This window comes from Saccopteryx bilineata, chromosome 2 (assembly GCF_036850765.1).
Source record: "Saccopteryx bilineata isolate mSacBil1 chromosome 2, mSacBil1_pri_phased_curated, whole genome shotgun sequence".
Classification (NCBI taxonomy): domain Eukaryota; kingdom Metazoa; phylum Chordata; class Mammalia; order Chiroptera; family Emballonuridae; genus Saccopteryx; species Saccopteryx bilineata.
Window position 1 is genome coordinate 133,564,073 of NC_089491.1, and position 21,047 is coordinate 133,585,119.

Here is a 21,047-nt window from a genome sequence, read left to right on the forward strand (position 1 = left end):
GTAATAATATCTACCTCATGAGTTATTGTGAAGATAAAATGAGATAATGTGATATATGTATGTAGAATGCTTAGTGACTGATACATAGTGCTATGTGTTTTTTTATTATTATTATTATTAAGTGATAGGCAGGGAGGCAGAGAGACAGACTCCCGCATGTGCCACAACCCAGATATACACAGCAAGCCCCCTACAGGGTGATGCTCTGCCCATCTGAGGCCACTGCTCCATTGCTTGGGCAACTGAGCTATTTTAGCACCTGAGATGAGGCTATGGAGCCATCCTCAGTGCCCAGCTGAGGGAGAGGAAGAGAGAGAAAGAGAGAGAGAAAGAGAGAAAGAGAGAGAAAGAAGAGGGAGTGGTGGAAAAGCAGATGGTTGTTTTTCCTGTGTGCCCTGACCAGGAATCAAACCTAGGACTTCCACACGCTGGGCTGATGCTCTACTGCGAAGCCATCCAGCCAGGGCCAATGTTTGGTATTATCATCGTCATATATAGGCAATATCAGGAAGCTTATATTCCAAACTGTGACAGAGGTTATCTTTGGGAAGTAGAATGGACTTGGGGGAAGGGGCAGACAAAAGCAGGCAGGCTTCTGTTTCTTATTGTTTATGATGAGTGGGTCCATCCCTTGACCAATCACTCTGATCAAGGAAGTTAGACAGTGAAGAAAATGACAGCTCTGGTTTGGAGTGCTTGTTAAGACCTTTGGAGGAGAGATTCCCCAAAGGAAAGGAGGAAGGTGAAGAAAGACAGTGGTGTGGGGAGAAAAGAAGGGTGCTAATGGATTCCACCTTTGCTGCTAAAGCTCTTTGAAAATCACTAACCTAATCAAGGATTAAATTTTTTTTAAATTGCCCAAGAACCTTATGAAGGCCCAATAATCATATCTAGATTTATTCATTATACAATTTAGTAACATTTATATTAAAAAATTGATTTATGTTTAATTTAACTTTTGAATAAAAACTAAAAAAAGTAATTTCTCAAAGTGGTCAAAACAAACATTTAAGAAGAGACAGGCAGTTTTTCTCATAATTATAAAATAAAGCCCTGGTCAGATAGCTCAGTTGGTTAGAATGTCTTCCCTATACATAAAGGTTGCAGAATTGATCACCAGTCAGGGCACATATAGGAATAAATCAATGTTCCTGTCTCTTTCCCCCACTTCTCTAAAATCAATAAATAAAATTTAATAATAATTATTATTATAAAATAAAAACTTCAGTGTTTTAAAGAGACCACTAATTTCTTTTCCACTAGTGTTGCTATCTCCGTTATGTATTATGAAGAGAGTAATTTTTGTACCATAAAAGTCAAACAGCTGAAGTAAGTGTTACATTTATGAATCATTTTAAATCAACTAAGGCAGTGGTTCTCAAACTTTTTGAAGTCGGAGCACATTTAAAATCCTATAAATAGCCTGACCTGTGGTGGCACAGTGGATAAAGCGTTGACCTGGAATGCTGAGGTCACTGGTTCAAAACCCTGGGCTTGCCTGGTCAAGGCACATATGGGAGCTGATGCTTCTTGCTCCTCCCCCTTTCTCTCTCTCGCTTTCTCTCTCTCCTCTCTAAAATGAATGAATAAATAAATAAAATCCTATAAATAATTGTAGGCACACTATATACAAATTTCTGAGAAATACGTTATAATATTTAAGTCAAATATTAAAGAAAAATATAAAGTTTAAGTGTGCTTTTATGGTAATTAAAATATATACAAAATTAAATTTATTCTGACATTAAAAAACATGTTTATGTTACATTTTTTGACTTATGCTTTTTAGAATTCATAAAAAAGGGGTTAAGAAATGTGAAAAAGACAAAAAAGTTATCTTTTTATATATAGAGATACATTCTTAGTAAGATTTAGTATTTTCGGCAGGTCCTGGCACAAATGTGTTAAGTTTTTTTATTCTTGTGTTTATGAGAAACATGAGCCTGATGTGTCCCAGCGATTTCTTCAATGTTTGAGCATATATTTGAAAGGCAAACTCTCATTTCCTTGTCAATACATTGAAGAATTCCTCTCTTTTTACTCTTAATTGTGTTGAGTGCAGAAAACCCCCACCATACATATCATCTTAACTTTATACCAAACAAAGGATAGAAGAAACTTGCCTCCAGTCTTTCCAGGGAACATGGGGGATAGTCCAGCACCACAGCTTAACAGCCTTTTGCAACCTAATCAGGCAAGTGAGGTGAGAGGTTGGACAGACTGTTAGCTTACAGCCAATTCCCCACACCTCTGTCCCCCCAAACTCTAAACTCCAAAAATCCTGTTGGTTTTTTGGTCCCCAACAGGCACATATTTCTCTGGAATACCATAGGGCGCACCTGGAAATCTTCTAGGGCGCATACTTTGAGAACCACTGAACTAAGCTAAGCTCAAATATGTGTTGTGTTAACTAAACCTTTAGTTTAGAATGTTTACTGAGTGCATCTTAGGCACAGAGGCATACAAAGACTGACAAGGTTGGTTCTGACCTCAAGCAATGTGCCAGGCACTATTTTGCATTTATTACCTCCTTTTGTTTTTAGAACAACCTGTAGCAGAAGTTTGTCATCCTTGTTTTGCATAGAAGGAAAGGATAATACAGAGAGGTCGCCATGCATCTGGTTGGCACTGGAATCAGAATCAGAACCAGGTGGTGTTTCCCTGATACTGCTCTGCCTCCAAATAGCCAAGGTGTGAGAATGACTGATGGAGGCCTTGTGCGGGGACACACTGAAAATTCTCAGGGACCTCAGTGATTATCTGTCATCTAGTGACTTTCAAAGTATAATTTAACAGTTTTATTGAAATATAATTCACACACCATACAATCTATCTATTGAAAGTGTGCAATTCAGTTGTTCTTAGTATATTTAGTCACAGAGTTGTGCAGCCATCACCATAATCAATTGTACAACATTTTCATTATCTTCCAGAAAAAAATGCCCATGAGCAGTTAGCCCCTCTGCACCCCGCCACCCCCCACCAAGTACTAGGCAACCAACCACTAATTTACTTTTTTAAAATTAATTAATTTATTTATTTATTCATTTATTCATTTTAGAGAAGGGAAGGAGAGAGCAAGAGAGAGAAGGTAGGGAGAAGCAAGAAGCATCAACTTCTAATATGTACCTTGACAGGGCAAGCCCAGGGTTTTAAACCGGTAACCTCAGCATTCCAGGTTGACACTTAATCTACTGCATCACCACAGGTCAGACCTACTTTTTTTTCTCTTTTTTTCTTTTTTAAGATTTTTATTTACTAATTTTAGAGAGAAGAGAGAGAGAGAGGTAGAGGGTGAGGCAGGAAGCATCAATTCATAGTTGTGCTTCCCGTATGTGCCTTGACTGGGCAAGCTCAGGTTTTGAGCCAGCGACTTCAGCATTCCAGGTTGACGCTTTATCCACTGCACAACTATAGGTCAGGCTAATTTACTTTCTGTTTCTAGATTTGTTTATTCTGGTCATTTCACATAAGTAGACTCATACAATGTGTGATCTATTGTGACTGGTTTCTTTCATTTGGCATAATTTTTCAAGCTTCATTCACTACTGTAGAATGCATGTGTCAATGCTTCATTCCTTTCCACAGCCAAATAATATATGTAACCTTATATGGATAGACCATATTTTGTTCATCCATTCATCAGTTGATAAACATTTGGAGTGTTTTTACTTTGGGGCCAATAATACTTTATGAGCATTCATGAACAAGTTGTGATTTTTTTTTATCATTAAAGCATCTTATCTATTAAACTGAAAAAATGATCACTAACAATCATTCCTTTTGGCTTAATCCTACTGAGTTAAGAACACTAACAACAATTTGCATGCCTCCTAAGCACAGTAGATAAACTATTTTACATACACATTTTAAACATATTATGTTTTTGTGACTCAGAGGTAACCTTGAAGTTTGGGTGTTTTTTATTTTATTTTTTTATTTAAGTGATCCTGACCTGTGGTGGCGCAGTGGATAAAACGACCTGCAATGCTGAGGTTGCCAGTTAGAATCCCCGAGCTTGCCTGGTCAAGGCACATATAGGAAGCAACTACTGTGAGTTGATGCTTCCCACTTCTCCCTCCTTTCTTGCTTTCTCTCTTCCTCTCTCTCTCTAAAAATCAATAAATAAAATCTAAACAAATAAATAAATTTAAGTGAGAGGAGGCAAGATAGAGCGACAGAATCCTGACCAGGATCCACCTGGCAACCCCTGTCTGGGGCCGATGTTCTGCCCACCTGTGGCCATGCTCACAACTGAGCTATTTTTAGTGCCTGAGGTGGAGGCTCCACAGAACCATATTTAGCACCCGGGGCCAACACTCTTGAATCAACAGAGCCTTGGCTGTGAGAGGAGGAGAGAAAGACAGGAAAGAGGAAGGTGGAGGGGAGGAGAAGCAGATGGTTGCTTCTTCTGTGTGCCCTGACTGGAAATCAAACCCGGGACATTCACATGCCAGGCTGATGCTCTACCACTGAGCCAACTGACCAGGGCCATCATGTACAAGTTTTTATGTGGACATGTATTTTCATTTCTCTTGGAGATATACAAACCCCCTCCCCCACACATACACACACACACACATACCTCAGAGTGGAATTGCTGGGTCATATGAGGTTTAACCTTTTGAAGAGATGTCAGCTATTTTCCAAAGCAGCTGCAATATTTTACATTCCATCAGCAGTGTAGGAGGGTTTTCAGTTTCATTGCATTCTCACCAACACTTGTCAAAATATAATTTTTAACCAATCCTACAATAAAAAATATTTTACAGCCTAACTGGTGGTGGCACAGTGGATAAAGCATCTACTTGGGATGTTGAGGTCCCCAGTTCCAAATGTCACTGCCTTGAGTGCAGGCTTCTCAGCCTGAACACGGGCTTGCCAGCTTGAGCGCGGATGCTGGCTCAGCTGGAGCCCCTTGGTCAAGGCATATATGAGAAGCAATCGATGAACAACTGAAGTGACGCAAGTATGAGTTGATGCTTCTCATCTCTCTATCTTCCTGTGTATGTGTCGCTCACTTAAAAAAAATTAAAAATATATATGTATGTATGTATAAAATATATATATGTATGTGTGTATATTTTACATTCTTACTCAATTTATTTATATATTTTTAACAAGTCTCTTTAAAAAATTTTTTTTATTGATTTTAGAGAGAGAGACAGGAACATCAATCTGTTCCTGTATGTGCCCTGACTGAGGATTGAACCGGCAACCTTTGTGCTTCAGGATGGTGCTCTAGCAGCTATCCAGGGCAATTCTTATCCAGTTTATACACACACAAATAACCAAAAGCTTTATAAAAGAATACGTATACTACATGTGATGCACTCTGACATTTTCTGTTTTCATTCTATTTTTTATTAACACAAATAAACATGCTGGTTCTAGCCCACTAAACTGATTTCACAACTCACTAATTTTATTACCTGCAGTTAGAAAAACTCTAGGCTATTTTACCCCCTTAATTGTACACAAGAAGAAATTAAGGCCCCGAGAGATTATTTTTTCAGCAGATAATGCTGCTAATTAGTGGCAAATTAAAGATAAGAGCCCAAGCCTGTTGGCTTTTTGCTTTATCTTTGACATCTCGATAAATTATAGCTGTCTTCATAGTCAAGAGATAAAGATAAATTGGAATTTTTATTCAGATATTATTTTTTTAAATGTTGATTGATTTTAGAGGGAGAGAGAGAGAGACATTAGTTGTTACACTTATTTATGCATTTGTTGGCTGATTCTTGTATGTGTCCTGACTAGGGATCAAACCTGCAACCTTGTTGTATTGGGATAATGTTCTAACCAACTGAGCCAGGGCCAGATACCACTTTTTTGACCTTGTGGACTTTTCTCAAGCAGCATTTTAAATTCAGCAACAAACCAAACTAGAAAATAAAATAAATGAAGAGAGCTTGTTTTTATTATCATGAGTCTCTACACCAGGGGTCCGGAACCTTTTTGGCTGAGCCATGAACGCCACATATTTTAAAATGTAATTCCATGAGAGCCATACAATGACCTGTGTACCTTACATATTATCCAATAAAAATTTGGTGTTGTCCCAGAGGACAGCTGTGGTTGGCTCCAGCCACCCACAACCATGAACATGAGCGGTAGGAAATGAATTGATTGTAATACATGAGAATGTTTTATATTTTTAACGTTACTATTTTTTTTATTAAAGATTTGTCTGCGAGCCAGATGCAGCCATCAAAAGAGCCACATCTGGCTTGTGAGCCATAGGTTCCTGACTCCTGCTCTACACAGTGATTTTGTGCCTTCTGGGCAAGGAAGTTCTAGGGTGAACCTCTATGATGGGCAACAGTGCAGTGTCAGTGAATGTCAGGTCAGTGTCCAGACTAATTTTTGTCCAAACTTCAATCTGCCCTTAGAGGGAAGTCATCTTCCTTACACTGCCACATTTTTATGGCAATATAAAATTTGAAGTGGTCAACATAAGAATTCCTATTTTGCTATTTTAACTTTTTTTTTTTTTGAATATATCTAGATCTTAAACTCTTATTTTAGTGTGTCTCAGTGTGTGATGGGGAAACTTCTGACACTACAATCACTTTAAGGTTCTTATTAGAATACAGTCTTCTGCCCTGGGTTCGAGTGTAGTCCCAACATGCCAAGGTGTGGGTTTAATCCCAATCAAATACAAGAATCAACCAGTGAATGAATTAATAAGTGGAACAACAAATTGGTGTTTCTCTCTTACTTGCTCTTACTCTATCTCTAAAAATGAAATAAAATTTAAAAATTTTTAGAAAGCTATTAACTTCCAAAAAAATTTTTAAGTATGTGAATTTAGTCACTACTTTTTATACAAAAAATACACCCATAAGACTAAATGTAATTTATATTCTTAAAAATAAAACATTATGTGAGCACATATTTCATGTTACCTTTGCTTAAAATTTCCCTTTGCACCTTAAAGTTTTTTAGGTTCTTTTTTTCCCTTTTAATTAGTTGCTTCCTTTGATCTGTTGTCATCCAAATTGGGAAGAGTTCTTGGTTAAACAAAACAACAACAAGCCCTGGCCGATTTGCTCAGAGGGAGAGCATCGGCCCAGTGTGTGATGTCCCAGGTTCAATTCCTGGGCAGGATACACAGGAGACACGCCCATCTGCTTCTTCACCTTTCCCCTCTCCTTTATCTCTCTCTCTCTCTTCCCCTCCTGCAGCCAAGGTTCCATTGGAGCAAAGTTGGCCCGGGCTCTGAGGATGGCTCCATGGCCTCCACCTCAGGCACTAGAATGGCTCCAGTTCTAATGGAGCAATGCCGCAGATAATCAGAGCATCGCCCCCTGCTGAGTTTACCAGGTGGATCCTGGTCAGGCACATGCTAGACTCTGTCTCTCTGCCTCCCTGCTTCTCATTTCAGAAAAAATATACAAAAAAACACTTTTAAAACTCTAAAAAAATAATGTTTTCTCTGAACAAGTGAGTTTGTTATAGAGTTAATCCTTGAACAACACAGCAGTGAGGGGAGCCAACCCCTGCACAGTCAAAAAATCTCTGTATAACTTTTGACTCCCCCAAAACTTTACTACTGTTAACCCAAGCCTTATCAATAACATAAACAGTCAATTAACACATATTTAGTATGTTGTATGTATTATATACTATATTCTTATAATAAAGTAAGCTAGAAAAAAATGTGATTAAGAACACCATAAGGAGCCTGGCCAGGTGGTGGCACAGTAGATAGAGCGTCTGCCTGGGATGCTGAGGACCCATATTCGAAACACTGAGGTTTCCAGCTTGAGTGCAGGCTCATCCAGCTTGAGCATGGGCTCACCAGCTTGAGCACAGTGTTGCTGGCTTGAGCATGGGATCATAGATCTGACCCCATGATCACTGGCTTGAGCAAGGGGTCACTGGCTCGGCTAGAGCCCCGCCATCACGGCACATATGAGAAAGCAATCAATGAACAACTAAGGTGCCACAGCTATGAGATGATGCTTCTCATCTCTCTCCCTTCCTGTCTGTCTGTCTCCCTTGTTCACTAAAAAACAAAACAAAAAAACACCATAATGAAAAGAAAATGCATTTATGGTATTTATTGAAAAAATATCTGCATGTAAACCCACACAGTTCCAACCCATATTGTTCAAAGACCAACCATGCTTTGTTCTCTTTAATTTTTTGAGGCTATATTCAGGCAACTATACTTCTTGCACAAGTAGCCACCTCAGGAACAAAACAAAAACAAACAAAATAGAGAGAAAGAGAGAGAGGACTTAGATTGGGTTTGTAAGAACAGAATTCAAAATTTTATTAGTGGCAGCTGGTTTGCTTTTGTCCCAGCCTGGTTTTTGGGATCAATTCATTTGGTTAGGTAGTCTATATTAGAGTAGGTTTAAGTTTTATTATTAGAATACATGTCCTGGAGCAGCTAGAGACCTCACCCTAAGCAATAGCTTGAGGAATCTGGGGCCAAATATCCCAATGAGTCACTGTTCAACCCTTAAATTTTCAAGGACATTTGTTCAGAGATCTTTATTTCCAGGCTACAGCTCTGACATAGGATGTTTCGCTGTTCTACCTCAACCTGCCTGGTATGATAAAAAAAGAACTTTGAACTGGGAATTAGAACCTGGCTTTCATATTAACTAGCTGGTGAGTTTGGGAAATTATTGGACCTTTCTTTATATGGCTCAACTCCCTTACTTTAAAAAAGGAGATTTGGTTACTTGATTTCTAAGTTGTTCTCTTGTAAAAACCTGTCACATGTATCAAAACTGAAGACATATTTGTTCTTAGCAAATGATACCTGTTCTCTGTGTCCCTTTTTTCTTGTTTTTTCTTTCTTTTTTTTTTCTTTTTTTGTATTTTTTTGAAGTTAGAAGTGGGGAAGCAGTCAAACTCCCACATGTACCTGACCTGGAATCACCCGGCATGCCCACTAGGGGGCGATGCTCTGCCCATCTGGGGCCTTGCTCTGTTGCGGCCAGAGCCATTCTAGTGCCTGAAGCAGAGGCCATGAAGCCATCCTCAGCGCCCGAGCCAACTTTGCTCCAATAGAGCTTTGGCTGTGGGAGGGGAAGAGAGCAATAGAGAGAAAGGAGAGGGGAAAGGTGGAGAAGCAGATAGGCGTATCTCCTGTGTGCCCTGCCCAGGAATCGAACTGAGACATCACACACTGGGCCGACGCTCTCCCTCTGAGCCAATCGGCCAGGACCTATGTGTCCCTTTTTTATTTGTTACACTATTGTCCTTATAGTGTAACACTATTGTTACACTATTGTCCTATGAGGCTAAAAATCTTAATTGTTTTTTTATATCCATTTTCTTTAGCTCTTGCACATAACTGTCAACCATTCCAGCAGTTCTTCATTCACAGTTGAAGTGGTAGTAGAATGATTATAACCTAAGAGGTTGGGTTTGGAATCTTCTTGACATAAGAAATGTCCAAGCCTGCAGAGAATTTTTGTAAGACTTTATTTGAGCCAAATTGACAGCAGTGCCAGGAAGCAACATCTCAGATGCTTCTGAGAAGAAAAGCTTTTCAGTTTCTTTTAAGCATTTGGAATTAAGGAGAGAATGTATGAAAGATTACATAAAGGTAGGAGAAAGCTAGATGGGGATTGGATTGCAGTACAGTTAAGATTATGTGCTCTCTTGAGGGTGGTTACACCTTAGAGGGGTATTACTTATGGAATTTCAAAGGGGTTTTAACCTAGATGCACAAAAACATTGAGTAGGGTTTGCTTAAAAATCTTACACTAAACAAGTTATAGGTCTGGAGTGTAATTACCCACCATGACCTGTCCAGTTAGGAATTTATGGTCAGATCCCTGTGAGGTTGCTCTTCCTTTATCATCCACAGTCTGGCACACTGGATTCTGCCTGGGCCATATATTAGCTATGTGACCTTAGGCAAATTATTCAACCTCAATGAACCAGTTTTAAAAATGAAAATAATACTCCAGGGTTGTATAAGGATTAATTAAGTTAATAAGTGCCAAATAAGTGATAGCTGCTATTAAGTACAGTGAATTAGATCTTTAAGTCCACAGGGCCTCTGGAAAAAATATTCAAAGGTACTGTAGCAGCCCAAACTGGATACCTCCTTATGCATGGGTCATTCTAGGTTTTGGTACGTGTCTTTTTCTTTTCTTTTTCTTTCTTTTCTTTAAATATATTAATTTTATATATATAGAAAGAAATAGATTTGTTGTTCTACTTTTTTTTTTTTTTTTTTTGCTATTTTTCTGAAGTTGGAAATGGGGAGGCAGTCAAACAGACTCCCGCATGTGCCCGACCGGGATCCACCCGGAATGCCCACCAGGGGGCGATGCTCTGCCCATCTGGGGCGTTGCTCTGTTGCAACCAGAGCCATTCTAGCGCCTGAGGCAGAGGCCATGGAGCCATCCTCAGCGCCCGGGCCAACTTTGCTCCAATGGAGCCTTGGCTGCGGGAGGGGAAGAGAGAGACAGAGAGGAAGGAGAGGGGGAGGGGTAGAAAAGCAGATGGGCTCCTCTCCTGTGTGCCCTGATCAGGAATTGAACCCGGGACTTCTGCACGCCAGGCTGATGCTCTACCACTGAGCCAACTGGCCAGGGCTGTTGTTCTACTTATTTATGCATTCATTGATTGCTCCTTGTGTGTGCCCTGACCAGGGATCAAACCTGCAACCTTGGCATATTGAGACAATGCTCTAACCAACTGAGCTACCAGGCCAGAGTCTGAAGAATCATCTTTTAAAACATAGCTCTTGTTTGACCAGTAGTGGCTAAGTGAATAGAGTGTCATCCTGGGATGATGAGGTCCCAGATTTGAAACCCTGAGGTCACCAACTTGAGTGTGGGGTCACCAGCTTGAGTGAGGGATCATCAACACGATCCCATGGTTGCCTGCTTGAGTCCAAAGGTTGCTAGCTTGAAGCCCAAAGTCACTGGCTTGAGCTAGGGGTCATGGCTCAGCTGTAGCCCCCCAGTTAAGGCACGAATGAGAAAGTAATCAATGAACAACTAAAGTGCCACAACTATGAATTGATGCTTCTCTTCTTTCTCCCTTCCTGTCTGTCTGTCCCTGTCTGTTCCTTTCTCTCTCTCAATCTTTCTCTCTCTCAAAAAAAAATTTACTAGACTTCATCTCAGTTCACTCATACTCTTCTTCACTATTACAATACAGCCTAAACTTTTTAATATTTTCAAGGCTCTTCCCATTCTATCTTTCCATAGCTTATCTTCAACTTCTCTTGCACCTAGAATATTACTCCACTAAAGTCTCCTGTGCTATCTCAAATCTCTAATGGTGTAATTCTGTTCCCTTGCCTGAGATGCACTTTCCTCCTCCTGTCCTCACTTGTTGAAATTCTTCTGTTCCTAAATCCCAGGTCAGTCTGATGCCTCTTCCCTTCCCACCCACCAAGCCAGAAAATCAGGTCCTGTACTTATAAACCATGCATTGCTTCTAAACACATTCTGCTTTGTGCTATAGTTATTCATGTACACATTAGCAAGCCCAATAGATTATGCACACTATTTGGATAGGACCCTCTCCTTACACCTTGTAGGAAGTAGTAACCTAGTACCAAGTGATTCTTACCTTTATCTATACTGCTCACAAAAATTAGGGGATATTTCAAAATGAATATGAAGTTATAAAATATCCCCTAATTTTTGTGAGCAATACATTTCAAAGAGTGCTAATCACATTGCCAAGAAAAAAAAGTATGCATCCCTGGGTGGTTGGCTCAGTGAATAGAGCATCAGCCAGGCATATGAATGTCCTGGGTTCAATTCCCAGTCAGGGCACACAGGAGAAGCGATCATCTTCTTCTCTCCCCCTTCTCTCCCTCTTCCCCTCACACAGACAGTGGCTTGATTGGCCCAAGCTTTGGCCTATGGTGCTGAGGATAATTCAGTTGATTCTAGCATTGGCTCCAGATGGGGGTTGCCAGATGGATCCCGCTCGGGGGCACATGCAACAGTCTGTTTATCCCTTCTTTTCTCACAGAAGGAAGGAAGGAGGGAAGGAAGGAAGGAAGGAGAGAGAGGTTGGGAGGGAGGGAGGGGAAGGAGGGAGGGAGGAAGAAGGAAAAGAAAGAGGGAAAGAAAATAACAGTATGCTTCTATGAAGAGAAGTATGATCAGGGTGTGAGCCACCTCATTTTTTGAGTGTAAAGTGGGCTAACTCTAGTCTTATACCAAAATAGATGTCTGACTTTTCTTAACTTTCGGCCAAAAGTAATCAAAACCATGGAATTAGAAAACTGCTTTTCTTAATCACACTCAGTCCCTCAAATAGTTTATGCTTTTCCTTTGTTGCAGATTTGAGAATGAGCCTGACGAGGCAGTGGTACAGTGGATAGAGTGTTGCTGGGATGCTAAGGTCCCAGGTTCTAAACCCCGAGGTCGCTGGCTTGAGCATAGACTCACCAGTTTGAACGTGGGATCATAGACATGACCCCATGGTCACTGACTTGAGCCCAAAGGTTGCTGACGCAAAGCCCAAGGTTGCTGGCTTGAGCAAGGGGTCACTGGCTCAGCTGGAGTATCCCTCCACTTGTCCCCCCCCCCCATTGAAGACATGCATGAGAAAGCAATCAATGAACTGCTAAAGTGTCACAACTACAAGTTGATGCTTCTGATCTCTCTCCTTGTCTGTCTCTCTCTCTTGCTAAAAAAAAAAAAAAAATTGAGAGCATACCTTTTGTATATTTTTCTTTGATTCAGATTGATTACTGTAGAAGAACTGACTAACAACATTCATATATATACTTATATTGGAAGCATAATTGTACCAAATAAAAGTATTGGTCAGTATTTCCTAAACTTGACTTATGATGTTATATAATTAAGTTTAGCTTAATTGTTGTTGCTTTAGTGTCTTTTACTTGTTAAAGAAAAGGCTGATAATGTTTGGTGAGTTTGTCAGTTATAAAATGGAAAGCAGCCTTGAGCAAGGGGTCACTGGCTCTGCTATAGCCCCTTGTCAAGGCATATATGAGAAAGCAATCAATGAACAACTAAGGAGCTGCAACGAAGAGTTGATTCTTCTCATCTCTCCATTCCTGCCTGTCTGTCCCTGTCTGTCCCTCTCTCTGTCTCTGTCACAAAAAAATAAATAAATAAAATGGAAAGGAATTAGAGAAATATTATATATTATTTGATACATTCAGGGTTACTTCAAAGAATATGTCTAGAATTAAAGTTATTTTATCCAGGAGGATACTGGATACAGGAAGATATCCAGAAGAAGAGATAATATAAAAACCAAACATTTATTGCTTACTTATATCAGGGTCTTTTCTTTTTAATGTTATTTATTCTTCATAAGGATACAATGAAGTAAGCACTATTGTTATAGATGAGAAATCTGTGATTGAGGAACAGACACAACCTTACTTGATGTGGCCAACACCCATTTAGATGCATCTGTCTCTAAAACCAGTGCTCCTTACCATTAGAGGGTTTTATATTGCCTTCCAATTTGGGTATTAAAACAAATGAATAAATAAAAATAATGAAACTAGTGTTGTTTTCAGATAGAGCTTTAGTTGGAAGAACAAGTACTACATGGGGAAAAGTAGCACAGTCTTTTAAGATTGCTTATCATGCACTGTGTATCCCAGGACTTTTAGTGTGAAATGGAAATCCAGGTTGCTTGGGTAAGCACACTGTGTTCTGCTGTCAAAGCTGTTGGAAGCAGTACCTGAACCTTACATACATTCTACTAGATCAGTTATGCTCTATGGTTGTGAAGAGAGCTGCAAGTAGTACTTCATATATAATTTCACTCTTTAAATAAGGAAACTATTGACTCATTTCTAATCTAACCTCTTTTGGACAAAGGTTGGAACTCCTTTGGTAATTACTGGGGCAAAAAAACCCAAACAAGTCAGGGTAGGTAACAGGTGATATCAAGGGCATGGCTTTATGCATTCTTTAACTTGAAAGAATATTAGAGAGAATTTAAGTATAAAGCTTTTAGCCCCCTGAATTTAAAGTTCATTATACTTTCTCCAGTTGGTAAAAGGATTAAAATAGTAAGAATTATAACAAAAGCCAATAGTAATGTATTATACTTAAAATGTTTTAATACTACTGTAACATGCCTAGTATTTAAAATATATTATTTCCTTAAATCTATATCAAAAGTCTTATAAAGGTAGGTATTATTCTCATTTTTTTAGCTGAAGAAACTAAAACTGAAAAGATAATATAATTTGTTCAAGGTAACAAAATTATGATTTTAAATGAAGTCTATCTCACCTTAAAACCTTTGCCTTACTCTTTCTGTTATTCATGTTGTGTCGTCACATCATTCCCCAACAACAGGTGGTCAGTGCTGCAGAGCGTGGGGAGAGAGTACAGCCAAAAGAAACTTGGAAGTAGGTAGAACCTAATTGGGACCTGAGTCTGCAGTGATGCTGATTGTACCTCCCCTGGGATGCAACTCAGAATAGAACATTTCACTCCAAATGTGACTTTGGAACAGACTTAAGTTCAAGGAAAGGCCAATTGATGTTTGCACAGTAGTGTCAGTCATAAAATGATAGAACTGGAAGAGACCTTCGAGATCATCTATTCTAACCTTCTCATTTTACAGGAAACTACATTAAACCCAAAGATATTGACTCCTTTGATCAAGGTTATGGTTTTTGAGAGAACCGGTAAAGGAGTTCTGGTCTGCTGGTCTAAGACTGCACTGCTGCCAGGGCTGGAGCTGGAGAATCCTCTTCTGTGTCTAATATTCTGCCTTTCTTTATTGAATAGGTGTTTCAGTATCTGTAAACAAGATGGAATCAACTCCATTTAATCGACGGCAATGGACTTCACTATCATTGAGGGTAACAGCCAAAGAACTTTCCCTTGTCAACAAGAACAAGTCATCAGCTATTGTAGAAATATTCTCCAAGTAAGTACTTAAGTACTGATTCTGGTCCAAAAGGACCATCTGTCTTGAACAAACATTACCACATGTTAAAAAAATCAATAAAGGAAGTACATGATAGCCTGACCAGGCAGTGGAGCAGTGGATAGAGTGTCAGCCTGGGACGCAAAGGACCTACATTCAAACCCTGAGGTCGCCAGCTTGATCATGGGGTTGCCGGCTTGAGCATGGGATCATATACATGATCCCATGGTCACTGGCTTGAAGCCCAAGGTCACTGGCTTGAGCAAGGGATCACTCGCTCTACTGGAGCCTGCCAGTCAAGGCACATTGAACAAAAAACAATCAAATGAACAACTAAGATGATGCAATGAAGAATTGATGCTTCTCATCTCTCTCCCTTCCAGCCTGTCTGTCTGTTCCTAACTGTTTCTCTCTCTTGCTAAAAGAAGAAAAAAAGAAAGTACATGTATTAAAATAGCTTTATTGAGATTCATTTGTATTTTAGGTACCATACAGGCACTGTGGAAAAGGATGGTGATAATAATCAGAAAACAGATTTTGTCTTTAATTTTTTTTTTAGTTGAGGAAAGAAAAAGTTACAAATGCAAAAGATAGTTATAAAACACATAATTATTAAGCAATATGTCCACAATTCCCAAATGAGCAGGAGTAAGGCCTAGATACAGAATAAGAAAAAGAGGGAGTAACCATCATGGGCACTCCCATCAGGAAAGCTTCCTGGCTGAGATGAGTTTTTCTGTTGTTTTGTTTTTGTTTTTGTTTTTTTTAGGGAGAGAGACAGAGGGCCAGGTAGACAGACAGGAAGGAGAGAGATGAGAAGCATCAATTCTTCGTTGCAGCTCCTTAGTTGTTCATTGATTGCTTTCTCATATGTGTCTTGACCAGGCGGCTTCAGCAGAGTGAGTGACCCCTTGGTCAAGCCAGCAACCTTGGGCTCAAGCCGGTGAGCCCACGCTCAAGCTGGTGAGCCTTGCTCAAACCAGAGCTCTCACTCAAGCCAGCAACCTCAAGGTTTCAAACCTGGGTCCTCTGCGTCCCAGTCTGATGCTCTATCCATTGCACCACCACCTCGTCAGGCTTATGTAGTTGTTTCTTGATTGCTTCTCATATATGCTTTGACAAAGGGACATTGCTCAAGCTGAGCCCGTGAACCCTTGCTCAAGCCAGTAACTTGGGGCTCAAGCCAGTGACTTTTGAGCTCAAGCCAATGACCTTGGGATCATTTTGATGATCCCATGCTCAAGCTGGCAAGCCCACACTCAAGCCAGCAACCTCGGAGTTTCAAACCAGAGTCCTCAGCATCCCAGGTCAATGCTCTACCCACTCACTGTGCCACCACCAGTCAGGCCAGTGTTTGTTAGTTAATAGGAAGCTACAATACATTTAAGAGAAGAGAGATGGTAAAGATTTGAAGAAAGTAATTCTGAGAGCTATCTCTAGGATACAATTAAATACTAATAAGAGGTTTCTGTAATCTACAGTGTCACTTTTTCTTCATAACAATCCATCAAGCACCTGCTATGTGGAAAACAGTGCCCTTTCAAACTATTGACCTTGATTATCACTTAAGGTGAAGTAGAGGTTACATAAGAATTCCTAGCCCTTTTACCTTTCACATTATGCATTTTATATTGCTGTAATTTTATGTCATAGATGTATTATTCTTATCAAAAAAGGAAAATTAATGAAGATATTTTGCGCAGAAAGGGTCAAGATCTAGAAAACTATTGACATTTAATCCCTGATTGCAAGGAACTTAATAGTATAGTTTATTTAGTATTATTTATATGGTAGAAGTCTCCAAACCTCCTTCATCTTAAGAATCACATGGAGTACTTGTTAATAGTATAGCATTGCAGTTATCTATGCTACATGAAGAAAAATCTCCCAAGTTTAGTGGCTTAAAATAAAGAGAACATTTATTTTGCTTATAAATCTCCAGTTTGGACAGAGCTTGCCTCTGCTTCCCTCAGCATCAGCCAGGGTGGCTCAAAGACTTGGGGAGGGGGGCATAATTTTATCTAAAGGCTCTCACCTCACCAGTGAGGTGGTTGATGCCAGCTGTCATCTGGGCTCTCAGCTGGGGTCTGTTCAGAATACCTACACATGCTTTTCCATGTGGCTGCTTGGCTTGGTTGGCTGCGTTCCAAGGGCAAACATCCAGACACAGAGGGAGGGAGGGAGGGAACAAAGAAGGAAGGGAGTTAGGGTCAGAGGATGTATTGCCTTTTGTGACCTAGTCTCAGAAGTTAAACACTTTTGCCACATTCTTTTCTTTAGAAGTGAGTCACTAAGCCTGGCTCATATTCAGAGGGAAGAGAGTTTGACTCTACTTTTTTATTTTAATTTATTTATTCATTTTTTTAGAGAGGAGAGGGAGAGACAGAGAGAGAGAGGAGAGACAGAGAGAGAGAAGGGGGGGAGGAGCTGGAAGCATCAATTCCTATATGTGCCTTGACCAGGCAAGCCCAGGGTTTCGAACTGGCGACCTCAGCATTTCCAGGTCGACGCTTTATCCACTGCGCCACCACAGGTCAGGCTGACTCTACTTTTTTATGTGAGGAATGTCAAAGATTGTTTTGGACATGTTTTAAAACCATCCTGTATGGCTTGATAGCCCTCTTTTCCCCCCAAATATTTTTTTTTTAAGAGAGAGAGAGAGGGAGGGAGAGAGACAGGAAAGGAAAGAGATGAGAAGCATCAACTTTGTGACACTTTAGTTGTTCATTGATTGCTTCTCATATGTGCATTGACTGGGGGGCTACTGCCAAGCCAGTGATCCCTTGCTCAAGCCAGTGACTTTGAGCTCAAGCCAGTGACCATGGGATCATGTCATGATCCCACACTCAAGCTGGCAACCCCGCGCTCAAGGTGGTGAGCCTGCGCTCAAGCTGGCAACCTCGAGGTCTTGAACCTGGGACCTCAGCGTCCCAGGTCAACACTCTACCCACTGCACCTCTAATCAGTCTCCCCCTCTAAAGATTCTGATTTGATGTCTAGGGTGGGGCCTAGGAATTTGTGTTTTTAACAAGTATCCCAGGTGATTTTTATCTCCAGGGAAGTTTAGGAAGCACTGGTAGTGGAAGGAAGGGATTTGTGAACTTGAAGCAGCACACTTGAGCATAAAACAGAATGATAGGTTCAAGCAAAGGATTGTGGAAACAACATGAGTACAGGGAATAGGAAAGCAAGCAGTCTGACATGGAGAAATACAAAGGAGAGAAGGGACTGGTGCAGTGCAGATCAGGTAGGGCCAGATGACAGAAGGCCTTGATGCATGCTAAGTTTAGGATTTAGTTAAATAATGGAAACAATTGAAGATCTTCATGCAGGGACAATGATATGATCAGACTTACATTTTAGAAAGATGCTTCTGGCAAAGGTGTTAAAGGTATCCTGGAAAGATGAGAGATTGATAGCATGGAGACAAGTCATGAGGCTTTCTTGTGTACCCAAGTTAAAGTATTGAGGGTAGGGGGCAGCAGGAATGGAAAGGAAGGGAAGGATTTGAGACAGTATTAAGATGAGATTAATGGGACTTGGAAACTCCCTGTTCAGCAGAGAAACTTCACATTCTTACCCTTTTCACCCTCCCTAGCCCCACCTCTCTTCAACTGAACTTGGCTTTCCCTTGACGTGCATTCTGTCTGAGTTGTGTCTGCCTGCTCTTTCTGCACATGCTGCTCTGAAGTGTTCTGCGGCCAGCAGTCATTGCCACTGTTTCCCATCCCTGGTATTTTGTATCTTGTTCTAAATGTCTAAACCTGTGCTTTGAGGCTCCACAACTAACTATGCCATACTTCTCTTATTCTCTCCTTTATTGCAGTGGGATGTCAGCCTTCAGGCCAAGCTCCTTGCCTTCCCTGGGGACACCAGCTTCCAGATCCATTCTCTTCTCAGTGTTTCTCAGTGGGGGTGCTATTAGCATTTTGGATGAGGCCTATCTTCCTTGTGCAGGATGTTTATCTTGCCTTCCTCCAAATGCTAGTAGCACCCTATGACATTGTGATAACCAAAAATTTTAAAAAAGGGTGAAGGAGAAACCCCAAAAAGAGTTCCATTGTCTCTGGACAATGTCTCTCATAACCCCTGCATCTAACCCCAACCCTATCATCACCCAGACTATCTCTGAAATGTACATTTGGAAAACCTGCTCCCTGATTAGAGCCTCCTGTGCTTCCACATGTTATTTCCACTAACTTTGCTCTTTGGCCACACTGGGACACTCAGGCCGTGGATGTCAGTCGCCTTCCTGGCTTCATGTCCTTTCCTGCCTAACTTGGTCAGTCATGTCAGTGAAACTCTCACCCTTTCCTCAGTTCCTGTCTCACTTTTTTTGTCCTTGTCCAGGCCAGCCAATTCTCAAAATAGAGAATTTGAGTCTTACAGTAGCACTGATGAGAGTTAGTAAGTTGGAAAAAGTTGTTCATCTTAGGGGCCTTCTGAATTTTAAAGAGAGAAAGTGCAAAGGGATCTTAGAGCTTACCTTCTCATAGCATAGTAGGTTGTCTTTTCTCCATGAAAGTTATAAGGGCAAATAGCAGTTATGCAAAACTGTAAATCCTGAACTCATTAATTAGAATCCATATGCCAAGCATTGTGCTAGACTCTTGATAGAAATCGATACTACTTCTAATCCTAACAAAAACTGTATTGTCCCTGTTTTATAGTCGAGAAAACTGAGATGTAGAGAGTAACCGGCCCATGTTAATATTTTAACTTGTTCTGTCTAGTATTTTTCTTCTGATGCATATATCCTAATCTATTGAACTGGTTTGAGGGTTGAATAGAATTTTATTTGGTTGGGAGGATAGTTGCGACATTACAGAGAAATGGTAACAATAGGAAGTAAGGCACAGAAGTAGGACAGGGCATGATGTGCACTTAAGATAGTGGAAATCAGAGGTCAGCCTGGATTTCTTTTCCAGGTTTCGTATTCAGTGGAGGCATACTGCTGATATTGCATAAGGCTTTTAGGGTTCACTCACTGTAGGTTCACAGAGCAGATTGCAAGACTGTGTTCTTCATGGCGTATATGAATGTCTACTTCCAGCACCTTGTGACCTGATTTTCTCTTATTTTTGAAACACTCTATTATGGGGTTTGGAATTAGTAAGTCCTATATAAGCCTACATAAAAGACTAAGGAATCCGTAGGAGATTTCTGATCAGAGACTAATACAAAATTCAGAGGGACCTTAATCTGACTGATGTTTATAGAATTAGCTGGGCTTGCTTTTTTTGTCATTGAAAATGACTAGCATTTCAATTTTTTTTTTAACGAAACAGACATACAGGAAGGGAGAGAGATGAGAAGCATCAACTCATAGTCGTGTCACCTTAGTTGTTCATTGATTGCTTTCTCATATGTGCCAGTGACTCCTTGCTCAAGCCAGCAACGTTGGGCTTTAATCTATCAACCTTTGGGCTGAGGCCAGCGACCACAGGGTCATGTCCATGATCCCATACTCAAGCCAGATGAGTCTTCACTGAAGCTGGCAGTGTTGGTGTTTTGAACTTGGGTCTGCAGCATCCCAGGCTGATGCTCTATCCACTGTGCCACCACCTACTCAGGATCTTTTTATACTTTTTATCCTGGTAATAATATGCAATTTATGAGGGTGCTGTAGATTCCCTCCATATTTCTCATGCTCTGCAGGTGAAGGCTGAAATATTTTCTCTAGAATTCTTGACTTGATAAAATTTGTGACAAACTCTGTCTGTACAAACAAGAGACTTCACACCTTTTGTCACAGTTTATTGTCTGCCTGTGGGCCTCTGAACATTGAGCACAAAATCCCGGTCATGAGGCCCTTGTGGGGTAGTTCAGTTGGTTGGAGTATCATCAGAATCAACCAATGAATGCAAAAATAAGTGGAACAACAAATTGATTCTCTCTCTCTCTCTCTCCCTTCCTCTCTCTCTAAAATTGTTTTTTTTTTTAAAGTTCTGGCCATGAGTATGGTGACTGTTCTCTGTATAGGCCACCAATAAAAAGTTGAGTAGAGGAAAGACCACTGGGCTTTACTTTCTAATTGTTAATGCATTTTACATTTATATGTACATAAGAGTAATTTTTCTAGCATGAGAGTTTATATCTCATGAGTGCTCTAGAGTTTTCTTTTACTAAACTTCTATACTGTATAAATCATTAAATTTGAGGTAATTAAT

The 21,047-nt window shown here is 40.3% G+C and overlaps 1 protein-coding gene across 3 annotated transcripts in view; it reads left to right on the forward strand.

The window, feature by feature from the left end:
- LIMA1 (LIM domain and actin binding 1) overlaps positions 1–21,047 on the forward strand; it is a 114,249-nt gene that overhangs the window by 21,004 nt on the left and 72,198 nt on the right. For all 3 annotated transcript variants that reach the window (XM_066257864.1, XM_066257862.1, XM_066257863.1), the window contains exon 2: positions 14,736–14,877. In XM_066257864.1, the coding sequence (XP_066113961.1) occupies positions 14,759–14,877 (119 nt within the window). In that variant the 5' untranslated portion in view covers positions 14,736–14,758. The remainder of the gene's footprint in view (positions 1–14,735; positions 14,878–21,047) is intronic.